The 24,758-nt window shown below is 46.4% G+C and overlaps 1 protein-coding gene across 3 annotated transcripts in view; it reads left to right on the forward strand.

The window, feature by feature from the left end:
- The window catches only part of MAPKBP1 (mitogen-activated protein kinase binding protein 1), a 953,926-nt gene that overhangs the window by 534,557 nt on the left and 394,611 nt on the right, over positions 1-24,758 (forward strand). For all 3 annotated transcript variants that reach the window (XM_085627077.1, XM_085627078.1, XM_085627079.1), the window contains exons 9-10: positions 14,539-14,699; positions 20,047-20,239. In XM_085627077.1, the coding sequence (XP_085483203.1) occupies positions 14,539-14,699; positions 20,047-20,239 (354 nt within the window). The remainder of the gene's footprint in view (positions 1-14,538; positions 14,700-20,046; positions 20,240-24,758) is intronic.

Here is a 24,758-nt window from a genome sequence, read left to right on the forward strand (position 1 = left end):
CGGAACGATTTCAATGTCGAACCTTTCATAACATCCCCCAAGACAGAGATCTCTGAGATCCCACCCTCTGAAACCTTGCAGGGCGGCTAATTGCGGCAAGTGCCCATTCTCCCAAAGGGGGTTCTACTGCGTCAGTTTATTCCACCACCCCATTCTGCGCAGTGCCTGCCTCCAGACCCGGAACACCACCTTTGTTGCCGGAGGCAATGGCCCCCGCAGTGGTGCAGAGTACAATACCTCATGTAGAGAATGGTCCCCCATGAGGCGCCTCTCCACCGCATATGCCGGATCCTCACGATTGCCGTACCACCATTCGTTCAATACGAGTAGGTGAGAAGCTTGATAATAGGACAGGATATCTGGCGACGCAAGCCCTCCACTATATGTTGAAAGAAAACCCGTCCGCAGGGCCACACGCACTTTGCCCCCCTCCCATAAGAATTGCCCAAGAGCCGCCTTTACCTGCTGGAACCAACAGGGGGATCGGATATGGGTGATTCTGCAACTGATATAGGAGACGAGGGAGAGCCACCATCTTAAATATGGCTGATCTGCCATAGATGGTCAATGGCATACAGGACCAGGTCTTAATGTCATCGCGAACTCGCTCCCAAACCGGAACTAAATTACGCTCCCATGCAACTGTGGGTAGATGTGTTATAAATACACCCAAGTATTTCAGTCTCTCCATCGCCAACTGAATCGACGATGCCCAGCCACTCAGGTCACACCAGCCCCCAATTAACCACAGCGTAGATTTGTGGGGATTCATATATAAACCAGAGGTTTCCCCAAATATCTGCATAATGCGCAGGAGCCAAGGTCCTGTTCTATCCACCTCCATGAGAAAGAGGACGTAATCCGCGTATAGGGCGATCCTATCCGACAACCCCTGGGCCCATTTAAAACCGTGAAGCTACGCGTCCATACGCACCCATGCTGCCAGTGGCTTCATCGCGAGTGCAAATAGATACAGAGACAGAGGGCATCCCTGTCTCGTTCCCCGACCCATAGCAAATACGGAGGAACTCGCTCCCGCTACCCTCACAGAGGCTGTGTGGTCGGTATATAACCGGGTCAAATAAGACCAGAACCGCGGTCCGAGATTCAACGGACGCAACAGTGCAAACAGATATATCCAGCTGAGGGAATCAAACGCCCTATCCATGTCCGCTAGCAGCAGCGTCACCGGAACGCCCAGTCGTTGGGCGGCCGCTACCGCAACATGAGCCCGCCTAATATTGTGCCTAGTCGCCCGCTGAGGCATGCAACCCGCCTGATCCAGGTGGACTAGTGTCGCTATGTGAGGCAATAGGCGATTCGGTAGGGCCTTCGCCAATATTTTGGCCTAAACATTCAACAAAGAGATGGGCATATATGATGCGTGTTGATCCGGTGGCCTACCGGGTTTATGAAACACCACCACTTCCGCATGTCTCCAGTCCGGGGGGAGAGAGCTGCGTTCCTGCACCGCCTCTACCACCGCATGATAGTGAGAGCCCAACTGCAAGAAGTGACGTTAAAAAAATTGGTTCAGAAATCCATTAGGACCCGGAGCCTTCCTGGAGTTGAGTTCCCCCAGTGCAGTTCCCAGCTCCTCACCTGTCAGCGGGAGCTCCAATTCCTCCCTCGCTGCATCTGTCAAGACTCTGGGCGGGAGGTCGGCCAGGAACCGATCAATCACTTCAGGAGTTAGGCATTCTTTAGGGGCGTACAAGTCTGCATAATATGCGGCAAAGCTGTCGGCCAGACCCCTCGGCTCTTTGAGTGGCTCACCAGCCTTGTCCAATACGCCCGGAAGTGTCTGTGAATGGTATATCCTTTGACAAAGCCTATGGAGCATCCTACCAGACTTGTCTCCCCATTGGCATACCCTACTTCGTGTTGCCAGCCAGGCCTGCTGGGCCTCATCTAGCAGGAGCGCAGCGTAATTTTGCTGTGCAAACAGCAATTGTCGACTAGCCTGCCTGCCCCTGGTTGCCCGACCCGGACGCTCGATCGCCAATGTCCGCCCCTGCCCGGAGAAGCGCCTCGCCACGTTTTCTACATGCCGCTGCACACCAAGATATGTCCCTTCCCCTCAAGAATGGCTTCATTGCATCCCACACCGACCCCTGCGACCGACCCAACATTCACACTCAGATAGTCCTCTATGGTGATGCCCATGTGCTCCCTGTAATCTGCGTCTTGCAACTGCCACACCGACAAGTGCCACCTGAACGGCAGCCTCCCCCGCCCCAGCCGCATTGTAAGGGCTATTGGGGAGTGATCCGATAATCCTCTTGGTAGAATCTCCGCTGCCTCCACCCTGCCCACATGCACTCTTGGGACAAAAAAATAATCTAGTCTGGAATAGGAATCATGCGCCGACGATAGATACGTGAACTCTTGATCATGTTGATGGGGATGTCGCCATGCATCTATCTAGTCCAAGCCTGTCGCTAGAGATTGAAGTTTCGTGGTGCCGCCACCCCCGTGCCCCCCCCTCCCTCCATCGATATGCTGCCATGTCCATCACATCATTCCAGTCACCACTCCCCCCCCCCCCCCCCCCCCCTCTCCCCCCCTCCCCCCCCACTACAGACACCCCATCTGGCACGTCCATCCAAATGGTCATAATACGCTCCACTAAATTCCATTGTAATGGAGGAGTGGCATATACGCTACCTAGCACTAGGGATTCCTCCCCAATCTTTCCCTGCAGGAATAAATATCTCCCCCGAGTGTCGGTCCATTGCTTTACCTGTACAAATGGAACACTTCAATGAATTAGAATAGCCACTCCTCCCGATCCCCTCGCAAAACCGGAGTGAAACACCTGGTGGTACCCATACCTCTGAAAGCAAAGAGCTTTGTTCCCCAAAAGGTGTCTCCTGCAGCATAAGGACGTCCACCCCCGCACGTTTGGCCTGTTGAAGTAAGGCCCCACGTTAAATCTCATCAAGGGCGCCCCGCACGTTCCAGCTAAGAAAGCAAATCGAACCCAAGGTCTCACTCTCCCCCCAAATGACGGTCTGCCATGTGATACTGTGTCTGTCATTGCATGGGCGTGGAGATGAGCCCGATAGGAATACATAGACCCCCTGTCAGTGTGGTGTAGTGCAAAAAAAATGAAGCATCTGTCGTGGTGAGAACGGTCCGTGCCCCCCAACGGGAGGGCCCGCCCCGTCCCAAACAATGGATCCCCAACTTACAACCCATCTAACCCTGGTACTCTGTCGGTGCCGGTCCACTAGGTAAACCCGGCCCATCAGCAAGTCTCTCTGTTCCGAACAGTTCAAACAACTTCATTGCCACCCCTCATCAGTGTGTCGGTCAAGGCACGGGAACCTGCCGGCCCGGGGACGAACCATACTGGGATGGTGCCTCGTGGGACCTGGAGCAGCGCCTGGACCGTGATCTTCTGGTGTTCTTGGATTTCAGAGGGGGGCCCCCGCCTAGCCACCCCAGACAACGAGGAATCCGACTCTATTCCAGGCGGCGTTTGGACCCGCACCCTCACTGTCTCATCGGTCCATTTAAACACTTCTTCTGGCGAGTCCAAAAAATGAGTGCGGGAGCGATAGACCACCCGCAGACTAGCGGGATATAGCAGGGCGAATGGAAGTTTAAGTTCTCGTAGTCGGGCCTTAGCTGCCAGAAAGGACTGTCTTTGCTGCTGGACTAACTTTGTATACTCCGGAAAGACAAGGATGCGAGCATTGTCGTACTGCAGTGGTTCCTTAAGCCTCGCTTGCTTCAGGATAGCATCGCGGTTGTGGTAATTCAAAAGCTTCGCGATGACTGGTCTTGGGCTTGCCCCTGCGGGAGGCCTTTGCATAAGTGCCCGGTGGGCTCACTCGATCACGAAGCAGCGAGACATGGAGTCCGGGGGGAGCCAACTGTCCAGCATTTGGGTGAGGAACTGTTCCATGTTTTCCTCCCTCGCAGCCCTCCGGAAAGCCAACGAAGCGAAGGTTGTTGCGTCGTGCCCTCCCCTCCGCATCCTCCACCCGCAGCGCAAGGCCCCGCTGACTGGTCTCCATGGCCGCTACCTTTTTCTTTAGTGTGGTGAGATCGTCCTCCACTCCGGAGATCCGGGTGTCGGTCTCGGTGATGCGAGATACAGCGTTCCGCAGATCTTGCCGCAGCAGCATTACATCAGTCGACCGCCCCGATCTTAGCATCCAGCATGTCTCTAGACTGCCTAATCGCGGCCATAAGTGCTGCGTTATGTCGTGGCTCCTGAGCCCGTAAATTTATCAATAGGTCCCTGTTAAGAGGACCCACTCCCTCCTTTGTCTCGCGTCAGTGGCCTTCGGGTTGTTCCCAGCGTCGCCTGAGCTGGCAGCTAGGGATCCAAGCAGTAGCTGGAAAGGAGGAGGGGGGGGGGGGGATCTTTTTACCAGAACACTCCCTCAACGGACCCCCGCGGCCCGACCAGACCGCCGAGCGGAAGCTGATTACCACAGACTCGCAGTAGGGGGCAAAGGCGCCTTCCTAGTGCCCCCCTCCCCCAGCAAATGGTCTCCGTGAGGCCCCTGCCGCCCAGTGGCAAGGACGCAGCTTAGTCCGTGCTAACCAGGACCCCCTCACCGGGCCCCCCCCCCAAGGAACCCATGAGCGCCGATCTGACCCCGGTAGTTAATACTACACAGCTGACCGGTGGGCTGTCTCCCTCCGAACAGCTGTTCTCAGGTGGTGGCCCGACCAGCGGCCCCGGGGGTGACCCTCACACCGCCCCGCACTGTGCCATTGAATATCTCCGCGGCCCTACCAGACCGCTTTGCACCTCCGCCAACGGATGGGAGCAGGATTTAGGAGGATGTAGGGGGACGCACAGTGCAGCCTCTACGCTCTTCCCAAGAAGCAAGCCGTACACCAGGGCCAGGCGTAGGTTCCCCCCCCCCGGAAGCACCCCCACATGGCCCGATACGACCGCCGATGCAGGTGCGCCCCCAGGTGCCCAACTGGGACTCCCAATGCAGTCCGAGTGACCACCGAGCTCCCTTCCTCCAGGGCTAAATTGCGAGGGGAGGTGATCCGCGCCACTGCCAGCGGCCCAGGTCCTTATCAGCCCCAATATGCTGGGCCTTCATCCACGCAACAGTCTCCGCAGCACCGCTTCTCTGCACCTCCCCCTGGTCCGATATAACCGCCAATGCCCCACAGATCTATAGGTAGGGGGGGGAAGGAAGGAAGAAGGGAGGGAAGAGGGGCCCTGATGTCCCCGGGCCGCAACTATCGCCACCGCCGGGAGCCAGCCGTCGCTCCCCCAGCGCACTTGGTCAACCACCAGACCAAGGGAAATGCAGGTAGGGGGGAAAAGGGGGAGACAGATGCGTACCCCCAGCTTTACCGCCCTGGCCGCGAGCCGGCCAATCCCGAAGAAACGGCAGCAGTCTGTCCACCACAGTTGTCACCGCGGTCTGACACGACCGCCGAGGTGCAGCGTCTCCCCCACGGAAGTCCTCTTTGGCCCGTCTGTCTGGGGGCACACGCCAGCTCCACCAATGTGCAGCCCCGCCTCGCGTATATCCGGCTGCCGAGGCCGCGGCACCCTCAGTCAGCGAGGATAGCAAGTGACTCCCCCGGCGTCTCTAGTGCCCACGCCAGCTGCAGGCCCCAAATCGCCACCTGCGCACTCTCCTCCCGCAGCACCCACGGAGGCAAAATTTGTCCAGTGACGAGCCACCGACTTCCATCACCTACAGGGCGGCACGGAGTTCCAGGATACGAGCGGAGAAACAGGATTATGAAGGATATCGGGATGGGCTGGACGGAGCGTGCTTAACCCCTGTCCGCCATGCTGGCTAGCCAAGCCACGCCCCCTTTGAGTATTCCTTTTAATGTGACAAATGTTGGTTCAGGCTGTGCAAAGGTGCAAATTTACTTAATAGGAATACCAGCCAAGATTGTGGATGCCTTTTGTAAAACTGCTGATATTGGGCAAATATTTTCTTTATATTTCCAAACTAATAATTACATTATAGGTAATATAAATCTAATCTCTTGTTGTTCTGTCTTTAATGCATGTTATATTTATTGTAATATTTTGAGTTGTCTGCAGAAAACATGCGCTACTAAAAGTATGTTAGCATATTTGCGTTTGATGCAGCATCACAGGAGCTATGCTAACAGAAACTTATGGCAATTTAGAGTAAAAGCGAGAATTCATTTAAACCGAGCACCGTGTCCTTTAGCCATAGCAGAGTTAAACATGAAATGTGTAAAATGAAGAGGAGAGGAAGATGGGTGTCCCTACCTGGCAGTGATCCACCATCTTGCTTTTTGCCAAAAGTCTTACTAGTGAGAGGCCTTGGATGCTGACAAAGACCTACTGGGTTAGGGAACATACATCCTACCCTTTTCCCTGCTATGTGCCAGGTGTCTGTAAGAGATGCAGGAGTGCAAGTCGTAGAGTTATGAGCCTCTGCTTGTTTGACTTGTGTATTGGCATGCTGAGTGTGAATCCTGTGATAAATAGGTAAGACCCACAACAGTTATTTGGCAGGGGGTAGCATAAAATGGAAAATAGGGTCTGAAAAATCACTGGCTGACGGGGGCATATCTGCTTTCAAATGAGAGCAGACCTTACGTAGTGAGATTTGTGTATGAAAATGTGGCTGAAAAGCATCCATCCTCCACTTATTATAGATTGTGAATGATCAAAACAGGTTCAATGTGTTAGCAATCTCTTCAGTAAAATGGATTTTGTCTCCTTTTGTTTTTGCCCAGAACTCTGACAGCTGTGCAGTAAGTTGGATTGAAAGTTTTGTTTTCTATGTTTGTTTCTCTTTTTCAGTTCCTGTTCTCCTTACAGCTGTTCATCCTTCATCCCATGCTTGTGAATGATCAAACATTTTTCATTATTCCTCAAAAGGCTGCTATGTATGTGGTGTATTTTGTCTTGATGTACTTGCATTCACCTTACAGTGCATGCTACATCTTGAGAGTTCGATGTAGTTCTTGGTTAGTTTTGCCACAGAACAGACCACTGAGTTGCTGTACTGTTCATCTAGTTCCAGGGCAGTGTGCTTGAAGGACTTCTCCAGTGTCCTTATGTTAGACACTAGTCACATGGAGACAAACATTCTTGCTTCCATTTTATTTAATCACTAATTTCAGCCGATTTGGAATCAGCAGTGCTCTTTCTTTCTAAAACTAAAGCCTGGATCCCTCCGTCCCCTAGCCATGGCCGCTCTGTCCCTTTTTCTGATGTCCTTGGTAAAGCAAGGTACTTTCTTCTGCAGCCCTTTGTCCATTTGCAGATCTAGTCAGTAGCTGCAGGTCAATGTGCTCTTTTACATGTCTATGCTTAGGTGTTTGTGGGGATGAGTAGCTTTAGACCATTAACAAACGTGCTTTTAAATTGTACCGGGAATTTCATCCCCAGTTTTATTTGGAAGTGCAAGCTGTATACACCCCCCAAACAACTTGGCACTTAATTGGTTGGTTAAAAAAAAAAAATTCAGATAGGAAGAGGTACTCCCTATCGTCTGAATGTGGAAGGGTGAACTCACCACCCAATTGGATTCCTTAATCATTGGCTTTAGTATTCACACTATGTTTGGGCCTGAAGCCAAGGAGAAATGTGATGGACACATAAGAGTCCAAGAGGCAGAGGTACTGCTCTCTAAGGTGCAAGCCTTTTAAAAATAAAATATATATATATATATTATAAGAGAAGGGGCGTTGGATGTATCTTTGACTATCGATGCACATTAGGCCTGGGCACCTTCTCTTCTTATGTATTATAATTTGGTAGGCGTGTAGGTTGAAACCCAAAATGCAGCACATTGCTCCCATATCTGCTTTCCAAAGCCATGCAGGCAAGTCAAGATTTTTTAGTCTTTTACAGTGGTAGTCTATGTCCAAGGATCCAACATTCCTTCTGCAATATGGGGCAATGGAATGTAAAATTGAAGTCCAGATGTAGCAGTATTACTTGCTCAGACACACTGCATCATACAGGTTATGATTAAAAGATTTGAAAATAAATTAAAACATCAAGACTCTTTCCAAAGTGCCATTATTTACTTTCTTTGCATCTGGTTCAGAGTTCTATGTCTGACGTGTCTTTAACCACCAGGTTACAGTTTGGGGCAGCTCTGACTACACTATGTATGCAGGCGACAAAACAGAATAACCAGAGTTGGCTGTATGCTTTGTGGCACCAAAAAAGACCTGTAAAGTCCTGTGTTTTAGTAACTTTAACTGAGTGCTCTTAACTCCTGCTACCTGCCACTGAAAATAGGAAGAATTCCACAGTACACCTTGTCAAAGAGCACTGACCCGGAATAGGCAACTTAATCCCAACATGAGCAAGCCACCAGCACCTTCCTCCAGCATTGCTCCTAACCATTGAGCTTGCATCCAATTGTTTCGGCTTGTTACCATTGCAAGAGGTTTTGATACAAAGATATTCAAATGTTTTGCTCTGTGCAGCATCTGTTTGCGTGCATGCCCCATGCACGTTGCAACCTATTCTAGCACTCCATGCTCATTCAAGGGACTGAAATATCCCGCTTTCCGGCACTTGGTCGGATCCATTGGCTTGCAGACTGCTTATTTTGTTGTCCTCACTGTTTACTAGACTTAGATGCGCAGCAGGCTGCTTTACGAACTTTGAAGGTATGTGATTTGGGCGTGATATGCTTGAATGTATTAATGCCGTAGATCGGTGAAATATGTGGACTCCTCCACATAATATGGATAAGACGATTCTGCAAAGATAATAGGTCTGAATTTAATGTATTCCTGCATGCACACAGGCATTTACAAATGCTACCTACATGTAACAAATGCTGCAAATGCTGTCCTGTGGCTTTGCAAATGCTGTAGTAAACTATTAAAAATGATTGCATTCTGCATAAAATGCACATGGGAGATAGTTGAATGTGACAAACATGATTAAATGTACTTTTCAGATGTAAACTAGGCCCTCACGCTTTCAAATGGAAGCACTTCTTGCAAGGTGGAATGATATATCAGATAGCCAGTGGTGTGAAGCGAGTGGGTGTAATCCTCTGGGTTCAGTCAAAGCCCACTATTTATATACTTTAAAGAGTTGGTAACAAGAAGTCTATCAGACAGCTGTGCTGTAAAGTTACTTCTAAAAATGATTTCACTCTGAATTCCTCCAGGCAGCTCAGGGCTACAACAGAGATCACCTCCTTGATGGTTTAGGAAAGCGTAAAGTTTCCCAGTGAGGTGAATTTCACCGAGTCACTTTACAAAAATAGGGAAAGACCACATGAAAGCAGTGCTCTGAGATCCAGCAAATGTTTTATCATTCAGTCTCTTCCTGCCCAAAACCTGGTTTGCTCTATTAAAGGTACTTTACTCTGCGGCCCCTTTTGAATTTGGAATTTTTGTTACAGAAACTTATACAGACCTTGATTAGGGTTGGAGTAGTGGTTGTTTGAGATAGGAAACTGGATTCATCATCATCATTCAGCTTTATTTCAGTCATAGACCATAAACGTGCAAGTACAAAATACAACCTACATTTATTAAAACCAGACCTATACATTGGGAACCAAATGGAGTACATGACATGAAGTAAGGTACAATGAACGTTAGTACATTGGTAACCAATTGGAAGTTAAACAGTAGGCTAAGACAAAGAATAAAAATATCCATAGGAACATAATCTAAAAGTCCATTGTGATTTAGGTGAACACGAGTGTGGGGTAAGAACCAAGACAACAAAAGCCTTTGCCTAAACCACTTGGGCGACGAGGCCCGCTATTTTGGCGGGTTTCTGTGCTTTTTACACACTTGAATCCAATAAGAGGTTGCCCAGTGAACCCAAAACAATGACGCTGGGATGATTTAAAACCATATGGACACTATAAGCGGCACTTGCTACGGCTGGGCCTTACGCTGGCAAAGCGGGATATCGCCAGGGCATGGAAGGCGCCTAGGGCTCCATCGATCACTGCATGGCAAAGCGGCCTAGATTTTTGTATGGGGCTGGAACAACCCATATATGTTGCCCGAGGATGTCCACGCAAACACTATAAAATATGGAAACGGTGGGCGGATTACCGGGGGCTGTGGCTGGAGCCACCAGTGGAAGACAAGGATTAATTATGGAGCTGTGTAAGAAGCCTGGTCGAGAAGGGGGGGTGCTGGGCAAGACGGGAGGTCCGGGGGCCTTAGCTTACCACAATGGGATGCGGCTGTGGTATTTTGGGGCTGTGGTGGGGAATCCATGGATGTGGTGCGACGCTGGGGATGGGGTGGGAGGAGTTCGGGGGGGGGGTTGTTCTTATTCAAGTTATTTGCATGACACATGTACAAATAGATTGCTATAGAGCTATGCTACAATGTGAATCTGTTATTGACCCTGATATTCAGGGTCCTGTAACACCTGTGCAATCGATTAATAAAATATGTTTAAAAAAAAAAAAAAAAAACATATGGACACAGTAGATAAAAAGTTAGGAATCTCTGGCAGTTTCACACTTTAGGCAGATGCCTTCTTATTGCCCACATGTGGCCCAAGAACTTAGCAACGGCACAGACAATTGTCGGGCTAGGATCGGATCTTAAGATACAAAGTGCCTCGACATGGCGGCACATACTATTTATTATTTAAGAGTTTTATACAGCGCTGGCCAGACCCGGAGGTATCGGAGTGCTTTACAACATTTGTCATGTAACAATTGAGTACAAAGAATAAACGCATTAATTTGTGATGAGTCTTGTTCGGGGGGGGGGGGGGGTGGTTGGGGGTGACAAAGGTGCGAGTCAAGAGGAAGATGTATTCCTATCACAGTGACTGGATGCTCAGATGGGCACGATTCTGCCTTGTGCATTAACTATCACTTCGTTAGAGTTCGATTGAGAAAGAGGACTTTGAGATGGCTTTTGAATTTTTTGAAGGAAGGGTTAGTTCTGATATGGACTGGGATGGCATTCCAAATTTTGGCCGCATTTCCAGAGAAGGAGCGTGATAAGGTTTTTTGTTTGTGAGTTTTCGGTGGGATGAGAAGTAGTATTTGTGCTCCTAAGATTTCTTGTCTGCCCAGCTTTGTTGAGTTTGGAGGCCAGATAGGCAGGTGTGCCAGTGTGCACAGCTTTGTGAGTGAGACAAACCGTTCTGAAGTTGGCACGCATTTAGAATGGGAGCGAGTTTAGCTCTCTGAGAGCAGGGGAGATGTGTTCATATTTCTGTACCCCAATCGCCATTTTGGCTGCTGCATTTAGAGTTGATCTGAGAGGAGCAAGGTGAGATTTGGCCGTGCCTGTGAGGGTGGCATTCCCGTAATCCAATCTGGATGGTACCAGGGATTGCGTGGCTTGCTTAAGGATGAAGGGTTTGATTTTGTTGAACAGTTTTAGGTTGAAGAAAGCACTCTTTGCGGTGTTCTTGATGTGTTTGACCATGTCTACGTTAGGGTCCAGAGTGATTCCCAGTGACTTCACGGAGGCGACTGGGATGAGAGTGCAGTTGAGAGCATCGATAGTTTTTAGCCATTCTGTGATTTCGGGGGATCTGCTCTTTGTTGGCTATGAGGAGGATTTCAGTTTTATCCTGGTTGAGTTTCAGGTGGTTGAGGGATAGCCATTGTTGGACTTCTGTTCAAGTGTCATTAAGTCTTTGCATGTCAGCCATGGAGAAAGTTTCTAGGCAGATTTGGGTGTCGTCAGCATAGAGGCTTTTTAGAGTATGGTGGTGAGGGGCTCCATGTAGATGTTGAATAGTGCGGGTGAGAGAACTGATCCTTGAGGGACGCCCCTGCTTATGGGGCGTACGTCAGACGTGAAGTTTCTGATTTTCATTCATCACTTTGGGTGCGGGTCTGCAGAAAGGAGGTGAACCACTGTAGGACCACCTCTTCTGCTCCTACCCTTTCACAAAGAACATTGATGAGCAGTTTGTGGTCAACCGTGTCGAAGGCCGCCGATAGGTCCAGGAGTACGAGTAGACAGCAACTGCCCCTGTCGAGTGATTTGTAGACGTCATTAATGACTTTCAGGATAGCTGTCTCTGTGCTGCAACCTTTTCTGAAACCCGATTGGGGAGGGTCTAGAGGTTTGTTGTTGTCCATGTGATGGGTAAGTTGACGGAGAATTAATTTTTTTAGTATTTTGGCTAAGAATGGGTGATTGGAGACGGGCCTGAAGTTATTGCGATCGTTTGGGTCAGAGCCCTTTTTTTTCAGTAATGGTGTGACTTGACCGATTTTGAGGCATTCTAGCATGATTCCTGTTTCCAGGGAGCTATTTATAATCTTTGACCAGAGCGGGGCTAGGGAGAGTTTGAGATTTTTGGCCAGTTGGGCAGGGAGGGGGTCTTCAATGTGTGACGAGGGCTTGGTTCCAGTAGTCATTTCCACGATTTCTGTTTCAGAGATGGGTTTGAATGATTTCCAGTTGTTGGGAGGTTGCCTGGGTGGGTTATTGACTTCTTTGTAAGGGGTCAGGCTTTCGTTAGGTGGGCGGAGGTGGTCCTCCAGTGAGTGCTCAATCTTGGAGATTTTTTTGTTGAAGAAATTGGCAAAGTTGTTACATAGGTCTTTGGAGGCCGGTATTGCAGAAGGGTGAGGGGGAGGGGGGTGGTGGATGTTTTTCTGTCTAATGAGGTTAAAGAGTGCTTTGGGGCGATTTTTGGCATTGTGTAGTGCACCACAGAAGAAGGCGTCGTTTTCATTTTTTATGTGCATTTTAGATTTCCTGCGTTCCGTTTTGAGTTGTTCAAGGTGGATTGTCGAAGGGTTGTTAAGCCAGAGTCTTTCTGCAGCTCTTAGTTGTCTTCTTTCCGAGTTGAGGTCTGTTGAACCACGATGGAATGTTCTTGACTTCTTTTTGTTTCAGGGGAGCTATTTTGTCAAGTATGGCGGTCGTTGTTGCATTGTAATGTGAGGTAAGTTCTGTTGTGGAACTGTCGCATGCACTTATCTTTTCTTCTATTTCGGCGAGGGGAATCTGGCTTAGGTTTCTCGTCCAGTAAAGGGGATCATTTGTGCAAGGAAGGCATTGGGTCTTTTGATGGATGTGAAATAGATTGATATGGAATGACATACCCAGCTGCTTACAGATTGGTTTCAGCCATTTGCGTTTTGGACAAGAGTACTTGGGACAAACAAAGAACATGTGGGCGATGGACTGTTTAGCAGATATGCACCTGGGGCAATACTGAGAGGAAGTGGATGTCTGCCTTCAGGTGCTAGTATATGAATTTAAAGGAAGTGATCCAAAGAGGAATTGCATGTGGAGTCTCCTGTCCAGGGGAATGGTGGCGATTTTCAAAATATTGCTCATAAAATCCAGTAATTTTAAAATTCATAAATTCCAAGGATGGGCATCCCCACGAGGAGCTGGTAACTGAACCCTGGGCTACCCAATCCCAGTAGTATTTCTTAAGTGCTTCTTTGCTAAGGGGAGGTAAATGGTCCTTAGTGTTCCAGAGGTCCTCTAAACCTAATGCACTTAGAGAGGATTTCACATTACGAATCCAGCCAATCTTACTGGAAGGGTCGAGTGCGACCACGTCATCCAGGGCAGTGGCGTACAAGGACAACTCCAGGGTGGACCTAATGCGCAGCCAGAATATTAGGGGGCGTAGCTTGGCCTTTGCCACAATGGTGGCTCTACTCAAGTCAAATCTTAACGGATGGAGTGGCTTGCTTGGTCTGCGGTATAGAAACAAGAGACCTAAGGAACTTGTTCTCAGAGTTCAGTAGAGCATTCATCCTTTCAAAACCCCATAAATCAGCTCCATAAAGCACGGAGCCCACACCGTTAGCCTCTTAGATCTGAATTGGGTATGCCACTGGCTCAGTAAAGGAAGTGCGGTGTTCCTTGCGCAAGGTCCCAACAATTTGTCTCTGCTTGAGCGTCTGCTTTTCTACACGGGGTTCATATATTATTGTGTTATTATAGTTTGTTCAGTGGGTGTTAGAATGTCTTAATGACAACTTTTGTTGGGTGTTTACCTGTTTGTTGCAAACTGCACACAGCAGTCGTTACTCAAGTGGCCATATTTCAAACCAAACCAGATCCGAGCACTCCCTTTTCAGTGGCCACTTAGTGCAATACCACTCTTGACAATTCTTTTGAGTTGGACAACATCAATCCCTCCACTAATGCTTGAGAAGCAAATTACACACATTCTCTAGCTGCTTTACCACCTAACCAGGTGCAAGAGTCGTCTTCAAAAAGTACTTTATGGTGGCCCGATTTTGTTTTTGAGGGCTATCTACAGGTGTTTTATACGGAGGGCATCCATGGTGCAGGTGATCGGTGCATGTTGTCATTTCTCATAAATACTCTTTTAGCAGTTGGGCAGACTTAGCTTCACCTTGTACTTTTGTTGCATGAATTCATATAATCTAATAACTACAACAAATGGATAAATCGCAGTAATGATCTCCAAAATGCATCAATTATCTGTTTAAATTGCAACCTGGATGAATTCTGTTTGTTCCCTTTTCTGACTACACTTCTAAATTTTCAAGGAAGTTGACTGTTTTTCATTTAATCAAAATGTTAGATTCTGGTATGTTCCTGTTAGTGGTCATCTGAAATACCTTTTGTCTTGTGTAGACGACTGTGGCAAACTGCATCTCCGTAAACCAAGACCACATCTTCTGTGGCTGTGCCGATGGCACAGTACGCATCTTCAACCCGTCGAACCTTCACTTTCTGACCACAATGCCAAAGCCGCACCATCTTGGAATGGACATTGCCACAGTCACTGAGGCCAGGTAGGAAGAGGTGCTTCTTTCTCAGTCAACTCTAGTATTATCAGTGGCGTAACAAAGCTGGAGCCCCCCCCCCACCTACACCTCCCACCCCCAGGCAAAGTACATAGATGGGGACCTCGTGCTCCAGACCCAGGCAGTAGCTCTCAACTGCTGCCTGTGCACGGTGGCAGTGGGACCCCCCCAACCCCCATGCACAGGGTCTGCTGGGGCTATTGTTACGCCACAGATAATTGTATAATTTTATGCCTTACAAATTGTATTTAACGTACCTGTTTTGGTCTGAATGTTTTCACCTTTGTATTGTGATCGTAAATTGAACATCACAAGAACTGCTTTCCTCTGTTAAGAGTTTTCTATAAATAAACATTCCGTATGCTGATCTGCGGTGAGTGTACAAGTGAACAAGCATTGGCATAGCCAATAGGTCTCGCCTTTGGGACCTTATAAGTGTTTAGTTATGCAGCACATTATAAACAGGCTATGCGCCATGGGTGGGGACAAAGATGCTAGATGGTGGACAGCCTAAAATAAATAAAGCCAGCAAACAGAAAGCAAGCAATTGTGAATTACAAAACATGAAGCCAACTGTAAGTAATGGGAAGAATGCATTTCCAAGGAGGTTTTTAGAACTAACCCAAGAAGACCTTCGCAAAGCAGACCCCCCCAGGGCTATTAAAAGCTCACAGCACACCAATTCATTTTTTTAAATTGTTTACTGCCAACCCAGGTTATGATGGCCACGTTTTCCAGGCATGCATTAGGGGCTGTGGTACAGTTGCAATGTTACCGGCACATTGGTGAGGTCCACACAGCGCTGTGCAGTTAGGCCAAGGACTGGATGTGCATGTAGTCTGATCTCCTCAGACACTGTTAGAAACTAGCAACGCTTTTAAGCCCAGCTCTGGAGCTCCTGAACAAGCCCCTCCAGGAACACTTCTGACACCCTAAAGTCACCCAGACACCTAGAGACGAGTCAGTTGCCCCAACAAAGACATGTGTTGCATGAAACACAAACTACCAAAACTAATCGTCCGAGAAAAGACTCGCTTCTATATCCTTATGGCTTCTTGCGCACACTGTTGCGAAAAAGAAGTGTGTTTTGCTTGCAAAGTTAGGTAGGACCTGTTTCATTGACTGTTATTAATTGAGTGTACCTGGCTATTTAAGTACTGATGAGGTGGGCTGGAAGAGGCGCCCCGCAGAGCCAGGAGTAGCGCCTTGAACTTAACTCCTCCAGCACATGGGCTGCCAGGGCGAGACCATGAAGTGGCACACAGGGGCCAGTGGAAACAGGACACGTTAAGGCGCAGGGATTGAAATCGGACCCGGCATCTTGAATAAACACACGTGTTTCTACCTTCAGTGGCACGCGCATTCCACATGCACCTCAGGCGGCTTCCGGAGGGATCGAGTTACCTGGCGAGCGGGAAAACCCCTGTGGCTCGGGTGAAGTGTGCCCAGCACAGCACTGTTGAGCACTGATAAACTGTCAGCGTGGCTTAGCAGCTTAAAGGTTTGCACATGATGCCTGCAGGGCCCCCCTTCAGGTGCGACAGACCAACATCCGCCTCCTGTCATCCTTCTGATGTCAGCAAATGGAGCACCGTTAAATAGTACATCTACGTGAAGAATTTCAAGTGATCTAGAGAGCCGGCAAACAGCTCAGGTGATAGTAATCAGAGGTGGAATGCTGTGACGCCGCAGTCTGTGGGCAAGTAACGTGCGAGGTGAAAAGAAATGACTCGTCCTGAACAGATGCCCGTATTGCGTGTCCATTTAATGAGTCGCTTATAGAAAAAGCGAAAGCTTCATGATACGTCCATTAGTTCAAAACAGCCCAATCCAGTTTGTGACCACGTTTGATATGAGCTTCGCTTCAAGAAACAAGCTTTAGGGAGCGTGGTGCGGCCACGAAAGAGCAGGCAAACGCACTTGTGCTTGTGCTGGCATCCGCCTTGTGGGAGCGAGCAGCGGCGGCGTGAGAGCCATATGTTTTCTATTACCACGGCGCCACTGCTCTCTCCTGCAAGGTGGATGCCAGCACAAGCACGAGTGTGCTTGAAAAGGAGCAGACCGATGGGTAAAGGCCCTCCTAGAGCAGCGCATGCGCGCTGCCTAGGCAAGACCTAAAAAACTGTGAATGTGTTTGCGCACCACTGTACCTTCTGCTTAGTAGTGGTGTGTTGAAGAGAATTGTCACTCTGTGGTAAACCAAAAGCAGTTGCCTTGTGCACATCAACCCACCGTAGCCAGTGATCTTTGATATTTAACTCCTTACAAGGTCCAAGTCTGTCTTCCTAATTATGACACGTCATCAATTTGTGTTAAAATCCCCTCTGGGTGGTTAAACTGTCGCATTTGATGGTACCGAATTGAATCCGGATCTCATCAAATTACTCTTGAAAAGGGAAAAATGTAACCTCTGGTTTCACGGCTGATGTAGCCTTGTCGGGATTTCATTGATTGATGTGTTAACATTTCTGGTTTCTCCTGACTGCTCTTTTTCTTCCCTGATGGCCCTAGCGAATCTCTGCCTCTGCCCTTGTGATACGGCTGACACGTGTCTGTGGTGTGGGTTTAAATTAATCTGCTAGAAAAATGAAATGTGATGCATTTTTGTGCCTAAGACAGAAGTTCCTTTTATACTGAGGCATTCCTTGTGGGCTGCACTGTGCCAGCCCTTTAAGCCCACAGCTGTGCTGTCTGGGTTAAATGGGAACTGTGTTTAGGGCCATCAGTATTCAAATTGCATTCATACTGTGCTTTAGAGGAACTACAATTTTCATTCCCTTTTCATTCATCCACTGGGCGAAGTACAGCGATTGTAGTTTGCACATTTCTCAATTCTCAACATTTGCATTTTTATGCTTTCTGACTAGAATCCAGTACAGTGAAGTTTCCAGAGATTTCATGAGTGTCCCTTAAGGGTCTAAAGGTGTGCAAGTGGGTTGTATATGGGGGTTTTCCAATCCGTGATATGAGCAGAGGGCATTCTACGTTATCGTGTAATACAAGCCTAGAATTGAAATTCATCAAATTATTCTGGATGCACCTTTGGGGCCAGTGATCTGTATGGTGTATTATTTAAATTGAACATTTTTGCAGAAATGTGGAATGTTTACTATAGTCATTATGGCCATTCAGCAGCATACATTTCAACCAATTGCACCGTGGTACAAATAACCCATTGAACTCCGAAGATGGTCAGTGGTAACTGTGGGTATTCACAAATATTTTCAGTATTCCCACACTGTCTAAATGAAACCATGTAACTGGTTCACTAAATGTTGTATAGTGCAGCCAAGGTAATATGTGGCAGATCACCAAACGTATGTAGTGGGTTGTTAGAAAAACTTAAACAACATTTTTTAGGTGAATAGCGAAAAAATGAATGTGCCACCTACAGACATGGATAACTTTGCTTTATACTTGCAATACAAAGGTGTGTGACTTTCACGGGTGCCATCCCGCAGGAATCTTCCTGGAATACAAACTTTTCAGTGCCCCACTGAAGAAGAAAGTAATATCTCGAATATTAAAGATACTGCTAAATAATGCTCAGGGAGACGTGGTCCTAATGAGTGACTTTGATTAGGAGCATGCACTCATGTAACCTACGGAGGCTGCAGTTAGGTCCGGTTTCTGGCCAGTGCAGTTTTGATGACTCGGGGAATGTCCTTTACAAGGATCTTTGTACCCTATGCCCATGACATAGAATCGAAAACATCTGGAATTCGGTGTGGGCTGTAGGAATGGTCTGACTGTGATATTGGGAATGTGTGGTGAGAACCCTTAACTGGGATATTCGTGAAAAACGATGGAATCTGTCCTGTTGTGGCAAAAAACTTGTCTATAATTAGCAGCAGTCATGAAATACTGAGATTTAAGGCGTGCAACCCTGGATTGGGGCAAGAGACACTGGAATGGCGTGTGATATCCCTTCTGTGGTCCAGTCTCCAACCAGCTACACTAATCACAAGATTATACTCCATTGCCACGGAGATGATAGTAGGGCCAGCTTCCAGTGCGCAAGAATACTGGGCTACAGATCTAGGTATAAACATAAAAGACGAAATGTGGGCATAATGTTGTCAACACACCCAGAAAGTCTCCCCTAATGGGAGACCTAGACTGATACATCATACGTTTCTGCAAAGGGTATACCTAACAGCAATGTCATTGGGCAAGTATACGCTAAAGAATGACACTTGGTGCAAAAGATATGGAGCCCAAGGGTCCGACTTCATACTCGTGGCATGGCACTAAGCCAGAGTGCCTCCATTCTGGGGTCAAGTGATGGGGACTGTGGAGGATATGACAGGACATGCATTTCGGACAACCCCAAGTATGGTATAACTCGGATATGTGAAAGATGTCGCTAAGGTCGACCGAAAATTCACTGCCACAGCATTACTTCTGGGTAAATGTAGAGCGACCATGGTGTGTGGGGTATGCAGAGCATCAAGTTTTAAGACTGGATCAAAGACATGTCCCTATGCGAGGAATGGGCTGGGATCTACGCAACAACACTTTCTAACGGCGCCAGGCCAAGAGATTTTTGGGAGCCACTGCAGATATACTTGGCAGCCTTAACCAGTTCAGAATTTACCTGGCTTAATGTATTGTTCTATAGAATGTACTGATGAGACTAGGAACTGTGGTTTGACATGTACCAGCCTGCCTGGCTAAATGTAATAGAGGCCAAAATGTAGAAACTGATATAACGAATAGCTCCGATATTATCTAGGACCCCAGTATAAGTTGGGTGAATGTTGTTGCAGGACTCAAACATTAATGCTGGACTCGGAATTTGGCTTGTATTCCGGTGCACATAACAAGAGTATGTAATCTATTGGTATGTCTGCCTTTGTTGTTGTATAAACAAATAAATGAAATAAATGGATGGGGGCAGGGTGGCATGCAGTATCTTCAAGAGTGGAAATTACCCAAATGATTTGCTCATTGATTCTGTTCGAAATCCTGATGAAAACAAATATTTTTTGCCGAGCGGAAAGGAAATGTACAGGTGTAAATTTCAACATGCATAATTTATCTACTTTTATTGGAAAGGTTTTTGGATGTATGAAAAAGCCCTCAATTACAACCAGCATATGCATAATTTGTGCTTTGTATGATTTACCCATGGTTTTGTGAATCTGCTGCCTTTTCCTCATACCCTCCCCTGCTTCAGTGGTTTTCTCAGTTTTGCACAGTTTACTCTCCCAACTCATGCTGAAATACTCACATCCTCCACACCTGCAAACACAGCTTGCATCACAAGAATGTTCTGCTATTTTAGGTTCCCAACACTAACTGCATGCGGTTTCTTTTTAAATTTAATTTGCAGTCGTCTCTTCTCCAACCCCTCCGCAGACGCCAAATATCCAGATACCATTGCCTTGACTTTTGACTCCAATAACCAGTGGTTGTCCTGCGTTTACAATGACCACAGTTTGTACGTCTGGGACGTAAAGGACCCAAAAAAAGTGGGAAAGGTGTACTCTGCGCTGTACCACTCGTCATGTGTCTGGAGTGTGGAGGTAACCATGGACTGTTTAAATTGCACAATAAGCATGTGTGCTTGAGGTAATGTGGGTCTTTTCCAAAATGTTTTCTATTCTGCTCTGCATCTTTAAGTTTGGGTATATTGCTGGATTAACAATTGGCAAACTTGCATAAATAAATCGCATGTGATAAAGCACAATATAGTTTCTAAAGTCCAGGTTGATGTTAATTTTCATGCTCTTTTCCAGGTTCTGATCTTGCGATAAAGAACACCCTCTTCAGCATCATGCCCAACATAAATTTTGTGGAGTAATGGAATAAGTAACTCGTTCTAGATCAGGGAAGCGTTGGAAGGTATTATTACAAAATCTCAAAAGGCAGTCCAGAATAAAAGTTAAATGGCATGTAGAAAAAAATAGAGTACATAATTCAAATTCAGAATAATTTGAAGTCCCAAGTGAACGGCGAAATCTTTAAGAAAACAGGTGAAGTGCCTGATTCAGATCTTGGCGGACATTATATCTATGGGATTTATATTTTGGCAGATGGGATATCCGTCACTGTTGTGATGGAGTAACCTGTAAGGCCCAGAGTCTCTAGTAGTAAAGATAAGGTCTCTGAACAAATAGCCTCGGGAGAAAAAGGAAAACTCTCTGGGTGACCTCCAAAATCAGGGTTTTTAATATACAATACCACTAACCCTTTCTACAGAATACTCTGGCAGCTTCTGCAGTGTTGCTGTTTGGAGATGCAGAGTATTATGACACATTTTAAAAACTATTGATACATACATATGGATAATGGGATACTGCACCCATCACAATTCTGCTTCAGTGCTGGCTGCCGCACTGAATCTGCTCTCCTGGGCAAGGCCGGACTGGCCGTAGCAGGCACCGGGCGTTTCCCCGGTGGGCCGGAAGGGTGGGGGCAGGTTTTGTACATGTGGGGGCCGGTTTTGCAGCAGTGCTGCTAAATCTGCCCCTTCTAATAAAAGCGCAGCAGCAGCCCTTGTAATTACGTACAACCGCCGCAAACCGGAGTTGATGGTGGGGGGGTGGCAGTCTTATGTAATTGCCAGGGCTGGTTTGCGATCCCAGTCCGGCCCTGCTCCTGGGTGCCATGGAATATCTCCGAGGCCAAGTAGATTAAGGCAGTTCGGCAGCACTGATTCTTTTGGATCTCCGTGCTGCATTCAACACTGTGAATCACTCCACATTGCTTTGCAGACTAGAAGGAATGGGAATACAGGGCCCTGAATTGTCGTGGCTTATATATTTTCTATGTAATCACTTTTTCAGGTGCACTCATCAGTACAGGTCTATACTTCACCACCTAGCCTCGGTAGTGCCATAGGGTTCAGCCTACTTCTCGTCAACCTATATGTAAGGCTGCTTGCAGAGATTGTGGAATCCCATTGGCTTACACTTTTCTCGTATGCTAATGACACACAAATTGTGGAATCCTTAGCCCCAAAGGATAAACACAATGCAGAAACACTCCATATCATTCTTGCCCTTGTCGCAGCATGGATGAATATCAACTTGCTGAAACTTAATGGGGACAAGACGGAGGTTCTGCTAGTGGCCAACCATCCCCACCTTAGGGGTACTCCTCTTTGGCCATCCAACCTGGGCATGACCCCTTTCACAGCACAGGTGGTTAAGTCTGGTAGTATGGATAGGTGACAAGTTGACCATGCAACATCAGATAAATAAAGTTGTTGCCACCTACTTTGGTATTCTTAAATGGCTGTGCAACATTTTGATATGCCTTCCGGTCTCTGTCCAACAAACTGTAATCCAGACACTGGTTATTTCCATAGTGGACTACGGCAATGTTATGTATCTGGGGGTTGCAAAATCCTTACGAAGACTGTTCCAAATTGTCCAAAATGTGGCAGATCGCCTAATTCTTCTCCCACCCAGGTTCACCTCTTCAGCCAGTCTGCTTCACACTCTGCACTGGTTGCCTATTGATTGAGTAGTTCATTTTAAGACCTTGTGCTATATGTACAAGTGTCTTGCAAATACAGGGCAGCTGTATCTGAGACCTTTAGTATCTGGTTACCTTCCAAATCGCGCTCTCTGATCCAGTCATCAAGATCTGGCAATTGTTCCTAGGATTAAAAAGCCTCACTAGGTTAGCCGTACATTTGCTTTTCTTGGCCCTAAACTTTGGAATGATCTGCCACATTCACTGAGCACCTGCAAATCCTTCAGTTTTTCGAAAGCAGCTAAAAACCTGGCTGTTCCATTCTTTATAACTGCCATTGTGACCACTTTTCGTCCTTGGTTCAGATAAAGAGGCTAGCACTGAAAACCCTTCTTGGTAGCCATGCGGTTTACAAATCACCATAATACACCAGTGAATTCTATCCAGTGCAAAGCGAACTACATCAGAAATGTCCTTGGTCACACTGCAACATTTGGATCCCTAAAGAAAGCTCTATTCATAAAACAAACACTCTAGGAAAATAACCAGCTATGTCAGTGTCTGGTGCTCTGCGAAGACTGCGTAGAGTGTGGGAGAGACGACTCTCAGGGGAACATTGGATGCGAGAGGGAATGAGCACTGAGCAGGATAAACATCCATATGATTTAAAATATAGACTATATTAATGTGATTTAGTTGTGCCACCTTTCATAAACTTACTCCTAAATATCTATTTGAAATTGTTTTAAGTGCAGTGTTATTAGTTCGGCATTTGTCACTGGAATTAATCATAAATATCCTTGATACTTCAAAATGTGCTGCTCAAACTTAAACATGAAAAAACATTTACAAACTCCCCACTCTGATTATCTAATAATCACCTAACCTAAATTAATAAATGTTATTTCTTCCAAAACCAGTTAGTTAATTGACATCACCTTCAGTTGTTTTCATGAATTTTCCTCTGCTAACTTAATCTTCAAACATTTTCCTTTAAACTTTCAAGCTCCATTTCCACGTATTCTTTTCTCCTCTTGACCCAGTTACCTTTACGTCTTCTAATTATATACTTAGTAAAATGTATCAAAGTTTACCTCTTTTTATGTACTTAGTAAAATGCGTCAAAAGAAACTGAAGTATTCGACAAACCATTATTACAGGTGTTAAAATCTTAAGGATTTTATCTTTCACTTCACCCAACCATTCACTAACCCTTTCAAAATTGATTCCTAGATTACTAAACCAGGAACCTACACTTTCAGTAACTCCGATTCTTTCAACAAACTAATCACATTAGAAATATTAGTAAAGTTAGTGATCTAAGACTCTTATTATCTGGCAAAAATGTGCAGCAATGTTTCTCTGTAATTACCTTTTAAGCGCCTCCTTCAATAGCTCTGATTATGTAGGCATTTATTCATTAACTTCCCTACATTCTCTGGATGGATCTACTACTATTCTAGCTACCAAAGTTGAAAGAAGTCGAATCTAAACTTCAATTGTTGCAACATTTACCGAAAGAATAATGGCTCCTAATGTATCTAAAACTACAGAACCAAAATGTTTTGTTGTTCGTGATCCTATTGCATCATCAATCTATCTCACATGTTAGATTCTAGGAAAAACGAAAGCTATTTAGCATGATTCATCCCAGTTTCTGGGTAGATTAAAATAAGCGTTCTTCCCACACACACAATAAATTCCTCTCAAAATTGGCTTTCCAACTAACCAGTATTATCCACTCATTCCATAATGTCTTTCTCATACACACACTCCAACATTTTCTACCTCATCTTTGCCTTATGTTCTTCTTTGAACCAGACATAATTCAATTTTTTTTTATTTCCCCATTCTTTTGGAATGCAAATTTAACCTTCTATATTCTTCTTCTTTCTTTAATTGTTCATCTACAGACATTCCTTCTTTCAGCTTGCTCACAATTTTAATCTTTGTGTTCATTTATGAACTTCCATTTTTATTAAGACTACCTACATGCTCCGGTTGTAACAGCGTATGTGCTGTTACAAAGAGTTACCATTACAACACAAACTTTTACCTCGCATATGCTTTTACAACGAATTTTGTTGAAATAGCATGATTGGTTACAGGCATCCGCGTGTTTAAAGTTAAGTTTTAAAATGTAAGTATTTTACTGGTAAGTATAAACGTCCTCAGCAGAGGATTGCGGTCGCGTGAGTTATAGTTGCCTGCACTAACTATAACGGGGGAATTTCATTGGTTTTTTCCGAGGGAAATGTCCAGCTAACTATAACATGTGTGAAACCTATGTTTTTTTTAAGTGAATTTGCAAGGTTTTTTAAATGCTAATTCCTAACTATAACGTGTGTGAAACCTATGGTTTTTTTAAGTGAATTTGTACGGTTTTTTAAATGCTAAGTTATGTATTTATTAATATTTTTTTTTTCCGGTTCTTCACCGTGCGGGCACGGTGCGCTTCGCGCACCGAGCGCCCACGATGCGTTGTGCGTGCCGTGCGCGCACGGTGCGCGCACCTTGCGCTTTTTTGAAAAAAAAAAAAGTTTTTTTTATCCTTGGGGGTCCTTCAGTGACCCCCTGACAAAAGCTTAGGGGGTCAGGAACTGTCCACCCTGCCCCCTTTTC

The sequence above is a fragment of the Triturus cristatus genome, chromosome 9 (assembly GCF_964204655.1).
Source record: "Triturus cristatus chromosome 9, aTriCri1.1, whole genome shotgun sequence".
Taxonomy (NCBI): domain Eukaryota; kingdom Metazoa; phylum Chordata; class Amphibia; order Caudata; family Salamandridae; genus Triturus; species Triturus cristatus.